Source organism: Belonocnema kinseyi, chromosome 10 (assembly GCF_010883055.1).
Source record: "Belonocnema kinseyi isolate 2016_QV_RU_SX_M_011 chromosome 10, B_treatae_v1, whole genome shotgun sequence".
NCBI lineage: Eukaryota > Metazoa > Arthropoda > Insecta > Hymenoptera > Cynipidae > Belonocnema > Belonocnema kinseyi.
The window spans coordinates 33,809,542-33,820,980 of NC_046666.1; the positions used below are offsets into that span (position 1 = coordinate 33,809,542).

The 11,439-nt window shown below is 28.1% G+C and overlaps 1 protein-coding gene across 1 annotated transcript in view; it reads right to left on the minus strand.

Moving 5' to 3' along the window:
- Nucleotides 1-10,888, minus strand: part of LOC117181865 (kinesin-like protein KIF12) — a 68,185-nt gene extending 57,297 nt beyond the window's left edge. The window contains exon 1 of the mRNA XM_033374875.1: nt 10,680-10,888. Within this exon, the coding sequence (XP_033230766.1) occupies nt 10,680-10,888 (209 nt within the window). The remainder of the gene's footprint in view (nt 1-10,679) is intronic.
- Between the last annotated feature and the right edge of the window lie 551 nt (nt 10,889-11,439).

Sequence of the window (11,439 nt, forward strand, 5' to 3'; positions counted from 1 at the left end):
TCCAATTTCCTTAGTATATCGTTCGACAATCCCCAGAGCTAGATGCAGTTGCTCTCTGTTTTTAGCATAGATCTTAAGATTGTCCATGTAAAATACATGAGTATATATATATATAATATGCATTACTGTTGTATTCTCAACATTAAAAAAGTTTTCCTCATATTAACAAAATCAACAATATTTTTTTTAAAGCTTATATATAGGTATTGCTGGATGATAAAAGGTCATAGAAGGTTCATCAATAGGTCATTCAACGAATCTCCTAAAGGCAAACAAACCTGTCAGATACATAGCACTATAGTATTCCGAATATGGACAACATTTTTATCATATAAACCGAATATACCAATTTTCTTGAGACTGTATAAATTGGTACTGGTGGGTCATAAAAAGTTCAACAATATGTCGATCGATGCGTCTCGAAGACGCGAACAAATGGACGAGGTAAATTTTGTTTAGAACCTCTGAAATAACACGGAAATTAAAAAAAAAAAGTATTTCTGAGCTCCTGGGGTCGAATTATATCAAAATATGTCAAAAAAGTATATTTGAAAATATAGGTCATTACAAATCTCCCTCTTGAAGAAGCAAAATCTATCCGGAAAATGTTTCGCGAACGAAACTCGTTAGTGTCGTTTCATAAAAAAATATTTCCCATGTGAGAAACAATTTCAATATGACCATGAACTACTAATCCCCAATCTAGATGACCTCAATTTTATCAAACGAAAATGGACAAGCATATATGTTTCATAAAATGTAATTACCGCAGCCGAAGTTCGAACTCACCCTCTTGGAAATTGACAACCGACACACTCCGACATGTGTAACCCAATCGAATATTTAATTATTGAGTTCAAGTGCAGTGAATAAAAACGCGTGATAAGTTATTTTACTAAAACCATTTGGAAATTAATCATGATAAAAGCGTGTAAAAAGTGACTCTCAAGGACGAACTACGCTTTTCAAAATGTGTACATTTGCTCAATTGTCAACTTCATATGAAAGACATGGACTTATCACACAATTCATAACATGCATGTCAAGTAACAGTAAAAATTCTCGTGTCTACTTAAGGATTATTATCGTTACAGAGAATAATAATTATGGATCAAGGCTATAGGTACGAATTATAAACGGTTGCCTAGGCGAAAAAATTAAATATAGTTTATACAAAGTGGAAGAAATGATATACAATCAGGTCGAAAATAGGCGAAAATTCAAGCTTTCTAACCTAATATTTTTAAAGTATTAAAAATGTACTTAAATGTGGAAATAAAATGTTATTCTTTAGTTTATAAATAATCCAAATTTATTTCTCGCATGCTTTACAGTCTTTTCCCTATTGTCCTCTTACAGTTTTTGCCACCTAAATGCGAAAATAATGGTGGCCCTTTTCAGTGAATTTGATTAAATCTGTAAAAATTATATAATATCTTGAAGGTACGCAGTTTTGTATATAAATTAAAAAATTGTAATCAAATTAAAAATATTTGAGGAATTCTTTAATTTTTAATTTATTAATAACTATTAATAGATCTTCAGTATTCTTGAAGCACTTTTTTAAAACAAATTACCATTGACGAAAAACAATTACAATGTAGTAACACTTTTTTAAATTTATAAACTCCCAGCGATTATTATGTATACTATTAATCTACCATTAAATTTTTGGTTGTAGATTTAATTATCTGGTTTAATTATTGAATTATTTTGCTAAAAATTCAGCAATTTTGTTAAAAAGTCATACTTCTTGGTCAAAATTTCATTGTTTTGTTGAAATTCATTTTTTTGCCTTGAATATTCAGGAATTTGATTAAAAATTTATATTTTTTGTCAACAAATTATTTAATTGAAAATTCAACTATTTTGTTGAACATTTATCTTATGGTTTAAGAATTTATCTTTGTCTGTAAAAATGTTATCTATTTTGATTCAAACTGCAACTCTCTGGTTAAAATTTAAACTGTTTTCGTTGAAAATTAACTGTTTTGTCGAAAATTCAACAATTTAGTAGACAATTGAACTATTTGATTAATTTTCTGTTGTAGAAAATTAATTTTTTTGTTAAAAAAATATTTTTTAAATCCAGCTGCTTTTAATTTTTAATTGAAATGTATATTTTTTTAAATAACAAATATTAAAATTTATCTTTTTATAATGAAAATTCAACTCCTTAGTTGAAAGTTGAACTACTTTCTAAAAAACTCATTTTTTCGTGGATGATTCATAATTTTAGTTGAAAATTCGTTTTTTGTGTATAAAAATGAATTTCTTTTTAACTGAAAATTTAATTATTTTGTTGGAAATTAAACTGAGTTGTTGAAAATTAAATTTTATATTGAAATTCAACTGTTCAGTAATCTAGTAAAACATTTAACTATTTAATCGAATATGTACATATTTTTTTAAATTCGTTTTTTGTGTGTGTAGAAGATTAATTTTTTTGGTTATAAATAAAACTGTGTAATTAAAAATTAATCTAATTTCGTAGATCATTAAAATATTTAGTAGAAACTTGTTTTTGTTGGTTAAATTCAGCTGTTTTAAATTATTAAATAAAATTTTTACTGGTTGAAAATTCATCTTTTTAGGTCGAAAATTCAACTCCTTAGTTGAAAGTTCAAATACTTTCTTAAAAGTTCATTTTTAGGTTGAAGATTCATCAATTTTTTTGGAAATTCGTTTTTATTTTTGTTGTCAAATAATTAATTTATCTGTATATTTAAGTATTTTGTTGAAAATTCGCCTGTTTGCCTCAATAATTTAAGAACTAATAGAAAATTTAATTGTTTGGTGCAAAATTCAACTATTTGTAGAAAACTAGTTGTTTAAAAAAATGAAAGTTAATTCTCTTAATTTAATATTTAACTGTGTATTTTATTTTTGGTTAATAACTTTTTTTAGTTAAAAAATTCAATTATTTAGTTGAAAAAATTCTAAACGAAAAAAAAAATATTAAAAATTAATCAAATAAAATTGAGATTAAAATCACATCCGTTGTTCCAAGTATTTAGTTGAAAATGTATATATTATAATTTGTTGAAAGTTAATCTTTTTGCAGAAAATTAATATTCTTGTATAGTTGTATACATATAGATGTTAATAGGTGTCGAAATATTCAACTATATTAACTAATATTTAAAATGAAACTATTGTACATCTTTATTAAATTCAATGATTTTTTAATGCAGAATTTGAATTTTCGATTAAAAATACTAAGGCCATCCAAAATTCTTTATGCTTCCACATTTTTACATTCTCATCAGAGAAGGTATTAGATTTGTGTAAAATTTGACTTCCCCAGTTTTTGTCAAATGTCCACGTTTTGGCACCCCCTGAATCCGAAAAACAGGTTTTTACGAATGTGTCTGTCTATATGTGTGTATGTATGTATGGCTGTGTGTCTGACTGTGAACACAACTACTTTTGAAAAAATGAATCTATTAGATTGCCCTTTGGTACACTCGTTTAGTCTCCTAAACTAACGGTCAAGTTCGTTAGCCAGTCATTTTGAATGAAAATGAAAAAAGTGAGCACATTTTGAATATTTTTGAGACCACTTTTTTAAAAATTCAAAAATTCGCTGTACGACTTTCATAGAATTCAAAAAATTTAACAATTTATCCTAATAACTTTTTTGAAAAATCAAAAATTACTAGACTTATAGCATTTTTAAAATCCGGCAAAACAAACTAAAATGAACAATTTAAGCCAAACAACGCATGATACGAAGAAAAGTCTAGAGAAAAAAAGGTTGCTTTTTGAAAGCCCTATAAGATTATGATAACAACTTTTTCAATTTGGTCAAAAAGTTGAAAATTCAAAATTTGATCGTACAAAAAATGTTTGAAACCACATTTTTTCAAGGTCTAAAATTCTATGCACGGTGGCTCATAGTACTTCGAAACTTTAACAATTTATCATTCTGACTTTTTTTTATAAAAAGAAAATTATCAGAGTTAGAGCATTTTCAAAATCCAAAAAAACAAACTAAAATGAACATTTTAAGACAAACAACGCATGATATGAAAAAAAGTCAAAAGAAGAAAAACTTTGCTTTTTGAAAGCCCTACAAGATTATGATAACAACTTTTTTAATTTGGTCAAAAAGTTGAAAATTCCAAATTTGATCGTACCAAAAATGTTTGAAACCACATTTTTCATGATTTAAAAATTCTATGTATGGTTGTTCATAGTACTCAGAAATTAATAAATCACTTTTCTATATAAGTTACGAGAAAAAATGAGACAAAACTTGTTCATCCAAAAAGAGCTATAATTTTTGATAGGACAGTTAATTTTTGCTTTAGTCGTAAAAAATAACATTCTAAATAAAAATATTAAATTTGTTTGAAAAAACGACACAATGTATGAACTAAAATTACCAGATAAAAGTTGTCCACCTAAAAAGATCGATAAATTTATTATTAATTATTTTTCGATAGAACGAGTAGATTTTCTTTTAAACGTAAAACATAAAATTAAAAATTAAGAAATTAACTTTTTGGAAAAAGCACAGAAAAGACGAAAGAGGACATATGCTCCTATATAGGACCCTATATAGGTTCCTGTATTAGACCCTATGCAGATGCGCAGTAGTTTTTATTAAATCGTGAAAAATAATATTAAAAATGTTTTAAAAATTATAAAAACAAGAAAATAAGAATTAGTATGATTCAATTTTTATGCATATTATGAATTGTAATGATATACATTTATTGAAATGATACAGTACATGTTTCAGAGCAGCCTAGAATACAATTTAAAGCAAAACAAGAAACCAATACAAAAATAATCATGATAAATACAATTTGCTTTTTATTTTGCAATTTTTTAATAAGTAATCCCTGGCAGAGTTACACAAAAAATGTATTATAATTGATATAAAAGTGTTGTGTATAATGTAGAAAAGTTGTCAGGTTGGACAAAATCGAGTTGCGAAGCACGAGATACGTGATGAGAACGTGTTCGTTAAAGCCAAAAGAGCTTTAACAAAAGAGAGTTCAAAATCACAAAATTACAGTTGTCGGTCCATTCACCTTTGATTTTAAAAGGCCTGTGCCCGAATGCGGAAGAAATGCAAAGACAAGGCGCGGAGTGCGATTGTCCTCAGTCGCGTGCCGTAGGTGCGCTCAAACTCTCGAGCTAAGCTTTTTTAACGAAAGAGAATTCACAATCAGAAAATTATAGTGGTGGATGTGTTGAGCCTTAATTTTAAAATCTTTGCGCAAGAATGTGCGAAAATATAAAGACCGAGCGCGTAGCGTGAGGTAAATACATAATCGAGCGCGAAGCGCGAGAACCAACAGTCGCGCGCCTGAGGCGCGCTCAAACTTGCGAGCCGCGTGCGCAGCGTGCGATGAGAATGTTCCCGCGTAGCGGGCAGATCTTTTTAAACAAAATTCATTATATTTCAATCGAGGATTTTTGTTTAAAAGAATGGTACATTTTTGTTTTAAAATTAATATTTTTCGTTAAAACATAGAAATATAACCTAAAATTGTTAAAAATTGTAAATATTCTTTGAAATTCGATATTTACTATTAAAAATATCACAAATTTCCGATGAAAAACATTTCGATTATCCAAAATCGTTAAAGTATTCTAAATTTTGTATTTTTTAATATTTACATTATAATCTTCTTTGAAATCGAATGATTTTTGTTTAAAATAACTGATTTTATGTGAAAAACGCTAAAATAACCTGAAATAGTTCAAAAATTGATAATCTTGCTTACACTATTTTTATTTTTAAAAGTTTATAGGTTTAAAAAAAAGTTTGTTGGCAACAATTTAATTATCAACACTAAATTTCTTATTGATTGGGTCAAAAAATCCTTTTATAATTTATCATTAGACATGCAAAAGCTCAAGAGCAGCGGAAATTCAAAATTTTAGGGGATAGTGTTTTCTGCGGTTTATTCCATTATTTGATTATATCTAGTAAATAAATAATGATAAAAAATGATAAAAAATGCAAGGGGAGTGTAAAAGGTGTCCATTATTTTGTACTGTGTGTACATAATGAATATGGTACAGGCACTGATGCACCTAATACTACCCAATATCGATTGCCTGACCTTGTGTGTAGTTGTCGCCCATAAAATCAATATTTAAATATAAGCATACCCTACCAAATGCAAGAAATCTTCCTAAAAAAATAATAATTATAGCAGTACTACCTTCTTTAACAGTTAAAAAACAATATTCTTATTGTCTTTTTATTCAAAATTTGAAAAATTTAAATTAGATTGAAATCCAAATTAAAAATCCTATTTAACTTCCAATAATCAAATAATTGCAAACTCCTGTTACAAAAAAAAAACAAGAATCCAACGACCAAATTTGGACCACAACGGACAAAAAAAAATCCTATCGTTTTTGCTTACGATTCGTCAGGAAATTCTAAGACATTTTTGAAGATTTCAGACACGACAACTTAAAATTTTAACAAAAAAGTTCATCTTCAACCAAAAAGTTGAATTTTTAAGCAAAAAAAAAAAAATTATTTTTACCCACAAATACTTGCACTCATCCCAAAAATACAAATTATTGAGGAAATAGTTGAATCCTCAACCCGAGCAGATTTAATTAAAAAAATAACATAATTGTAAATTCCTAATCAAATTTACCTCGGTGACCGACAAACATTTTCTTTCGATTAAATTTTTACCAAAAGAGACGAATTTAAAAAAAAAGGTTCTACCAAGAATATAATTTTCTAATAACAAAGACGAATTTTTTTCATAAAAAATGAATTTTTAAGAAAATTATTAACCAAATAGTTGGATTTTCGACAAAAAAGAAATTCTGAACGAAAAAGTAATAGCTTATATTTTAATTAAAAAATATTTTTAACGAAAAATACTTAAATTAAACCAAAATAAATGATAAATCATTTAAAATTTTCCCTGTAATTTTAAGAAAAGTTGATTATACTCTTAAAACCTTTTCAAATTTTTAAAAAATCTTGAGTTTTTTTATTCAAAATCATTAAGAATTTACATTTTATTTAAATTTTTTAAAAATAATTTCAGGTTTTTATTTATTTGTGTATTTTTAAAACTTATAAATATCTTTTAAACGTACTTAATTTTTTTACAAATTTTTTTAATTTTGAAGAACTGAAAAGGCTTGTTTTAAAAATCTTCTACCTTTCCTTTTGAAATGTTATAGTGAATCATTTGAAATCATTCGAAATCATTTTCCATTTTATCTCAAAATAAATTTTTCAACTAAATAATCATTTGAAATTTTACCAACAACCTCAAAAAATTATTATTATCTTGAAACCTTTAACAATTCTTAAGAAGCTTCTTTTTCGAAACTTTCAAAAATCTACATTTTGTTAAAAAGTTTTTGAAATATTTTTAAGTTTCAAATTATTTTAAAATCTTTTTAAAGCTTTTAAAATGTTTCTTAAACTTGCTGCAATTTTTTCTAAAATTGTGTAACCTAGAAAAATTGAGAATTTTGCTTTAAAGCCTTTTTCCACCTTTTCCACATTTTATAAAGTAATTTGAAATATTTTGAAATATTATTCAGTTTTCTCTTAAAATTCATTTTTTAAATTATAACATAATTTTAAATGTTTCCAGGAATTTCAAGGATATTCTTTTATTCACTTGAAACCTTCCAAATTATTAAAAATCTTGTTTTTTCGAAATATTGTAAATTTACATTTTGTTTTTAATTTGGTAATCATAAAAAATTAAAAAATTTTGATTTAAAATCTTCTGCATACTTTTTTGAAATTTTAGGAAATAATTTAAAATGTTTTGAAGTCTTCTTAAAACTTCACGTAAAATTCATTCTTCAAAATAAAAAAAAATTTGAAAAATTTTCATAAATTAAAAAAATTCTTTTAAATTATTTGAAATCTTATAAACATTTCTTGCAAAATTACGCTTTGTATTCTTCTATATTTATCATAAGAAATTTTAAACATATTTTTTAATCTTTTCCCATTTTTCTCTTAAGATTAATTTTTCAGCAAAAAAAAATCATTTTAATTTTCCCCAGAAATCTTAAAAAATCTTGATTCTCTTGAAACCTTTCAAAATTCTTAAAAAGATTCTTTTTTCAAAACCTTAAAAAATCTAACTTTTGTTTAAAACTTTTAAATATATTTTCAAATTTTAAAGGTTTGAAATTTTAGGAAATAATCTGCAATATTCTAAATCATTTGAAATTGTGCCAGGAATTTTAAGAAGCCTTTTGTATTTTCTTGAAGCTTTTTAATATTCCTAAAAATCTGCTTTTTCAAAATCTTTAAACATCTACATTTTATTTAAAATTGTTTGAAAAATTATAAATATCTGTTGAAATAAGTCAATTTTCTTGAAAAAATTTAAATCCTGCTATATTAAAACACTTTATCGACTGAAAGTCATATCCAGGCAATGTCGAAACCAATCAGGTTATTGACAACAACGTATGCGAGATCTTGTTACACTACTTTTATCAGAAAGACATTATTATTTTTATTTCTATTTTGCCATTAAGACTTTTTAATTAGAAAATATGATTAATGGCTATGAAACATCATTAAATAAAATATTTCAAATTGGGTATTAAATTAAACTCTTATAAAAATAATGAAAACCCCGTTGAAAATGAATAATAAAAATTTTAATTTGCTGAGTATTATTTTCAGCCAAAAATACAACATCAGAATTTTTTTACGTTGATAAACATAAATATGATGATAAAAATGAACATAAAAATTCACCGAATACAAGATAGTCGGTCGGGTTTGAAATGTGTGCAATTGTAAGTATATATCATGTAGTGCATTAGCAAATGCTGGGAAAATTATGACTTTTTCTTCGTTGCAGAAAACATTTTCTGCTTCACCTTTATTTTTAGTTGAGACTATATTAAAAAGTAATAATTTAAAATAATATAGAAGAAAATTGATTCTGAGTGGAAATTTAAACGAGCTTTCATTTGGATTTTGAAATAAGAACGAATTTGATACCATAATTTTTGGGCTAATCTCCGCCGTAAATACTAATATTTGATTGAGTGAAATATAATTTCACGAAATTAGTGTTTTTAGTAATATCTCCGAAAGGAAATATGATATGAATTGTTTTTTACGAGAACATAGCTTGTGCAGAAATTATAAAATTATAATCCCTGAAGGGATGTTATCAATGTGCTCATTAAAATCTGCTAAATATGACAGGAAGTGATTCCCTATGCATTAGTTGAAAAGAAATAAAATAATTTTTTTCCGCTTAAATTTACATGAGTGAAAATTAATAAAAAAGAGACATCAACTGTTTAAAACTGAATTAGTTAAAAATTGTTTATTGAACAAATGGTTCAAATGAACTAATTTTTTAATTCAAAAACGAATGAAACTTCAGCCAAACTTGGACCAGAAAATCTTATAAAAACTTTAGTGAAAATAATTATCTTAATTACACATTTTTAGATAATTCAAATTTAAACAAATCAAGGATTGCAGTGCAGAAGTAGCTCAAAAAAGGGAAATTAGAATAATTTTTCACGAAAAAGAGGGAAAATACGGGAAAGATTTATCATTTATTTTGACATGTAGAAAAAAAGAAACAATCTTTGTATAAGGATAAGTGGAGGGGGGGGGGAGTATGCAAATTCGGAGAAATTAGGGGAGGGGGAGTATGTTAAATGAGGTAGGGGAAAGTAGGAGAAATATAGGGAAGGGAGTAGGGTTGATGAGGGGAGGGGAACGTATGTGAAGTGGAGGAAATTAGGAGAGCTGAGGAGAGGGTAAGAGAGTAGAGGAAAAGTAGAGGAATGAAGGAGAAATTGGAAGATGTAAAGTAGGGAAAGTAATAGGATTGTGGGAGGCGAAATTAAGAGAAATTAGGGAAGGAGGGTAGGGGTAGGGGAAATAATAAGTGGGTAATTAGGTGAAGTGAGGGGAAATTAAGGGAGCATAAATACAGAAAGTGAGTCAAAATAAGGGAAGAAAAAGGTAGAAGCAAGGGGAAATAAGGGGAGGGGGTCATGAGGAATAGATGGAGTGGAAGTGAGGGGAGGAAAGTATGGTAAATTAAGAGAAGGAAAATAAGTGGAAAAGTATGTGAAGTAGATAAAATCTGGAGAGGAGAAGTAGGGGAAATAAGGTGAAATATAGAAGGGGTAGCAGCAAAAGGAGTATGGGAAATGAGACAGGAGTATGGGAAGTAAGAGCGAATTAGGGATGGAAACTAGAGAGAAGTGAGTGTAAGTGAAAGAAAGGACAAATGATTAGAAATGAGGGTGAATCGGAGAGGGAAAGTGATGGTTGGGGAAGGGAAGTGTTAGCTGGGGAAGTGAAGAAAGGGGTAATTAGAGGAGAAAATTTTAGGGAGGGAAAGAGGATTTAGGGGTAGAAGGGTAGTAAAAGTATAGTGGGGGGGGTTAAAAGCTTAATAGACTACGAAACTTTTTTTGTAGACGTCGCCCGCTTTGACTAACTTTTTTAAAGAGTATTTATGCATATTCTAGTTTAAAATGTAATAATTATGTAGATGTAAAAAAAACAATAATTATGTAGATACAAAACGAATAATGGATATTTAAAGAGAAAAGGAGAAAAAGGGTAAGTTTTTCAAAAATAGGGGAAACGGTTAGAATATAAAAATAGGGGAAATACATAAATATAGGAGAAAAACTGTTATTTTTGGCAAAAATCGACTTACTCGCTTCCTCTAGATCCAAGGGATGGGCTTTTACGCAGTCCTTTGGAATTTAAACTTATTTTTCCTGGACTACTTCCACGAGATCCTGTTGAACTTCCACTTGGACTGGTACCTCTTGACTTTCTACCAACCCTTTTTTGTTCAAATTTTGTTGAATTCTTCGGCGCAGTTTCGCCTCGCAGCGGTGATGGATTTCTCAGCATCACCATCCGTGAAGCTGTAACGAAAGGGAAAAAAACACTAATTTAGGGAATTCAAAATCTAATTACTTTAAAAAACTCATTTTTTCTCATACTTTCCCTCCAATCACTTCGCAATTCGCCTCCCCTTTTCCAAATTCATGCTCCTCTAGTTGCCCTTCTCGTCGCATGCACAGCAGACTCTCCTATTTGCCCTACTTCCCTTCTTTTACCCTTCCTTCCATACCCCTACTCACCCTCATTTCTTATCACTTCACCTACTTTTCCTCATTACCCTGCACACCCCCACCCCTCATTGTCTACATCCGCCATCAGCTCTCCTACTTTTCTTCTATTATCTTCCCCTACTTACCCTCATTCGCATACTTCACCTAATTTCCTATCCCTTATTTCCCCCTCACTTCCCCTACTCCCTGTCTTTAATTCACCTATTTTTTTATCATTTTTCACGTCTCATTTCCCCCAACTTTTGCCCCCCTCGTTTCCCCTTTTTATCTACTTCCCCTCCCCCACATCCCTACTTTCTTCACATTTCCCCTTACTTTCTATACTTCCCCTCT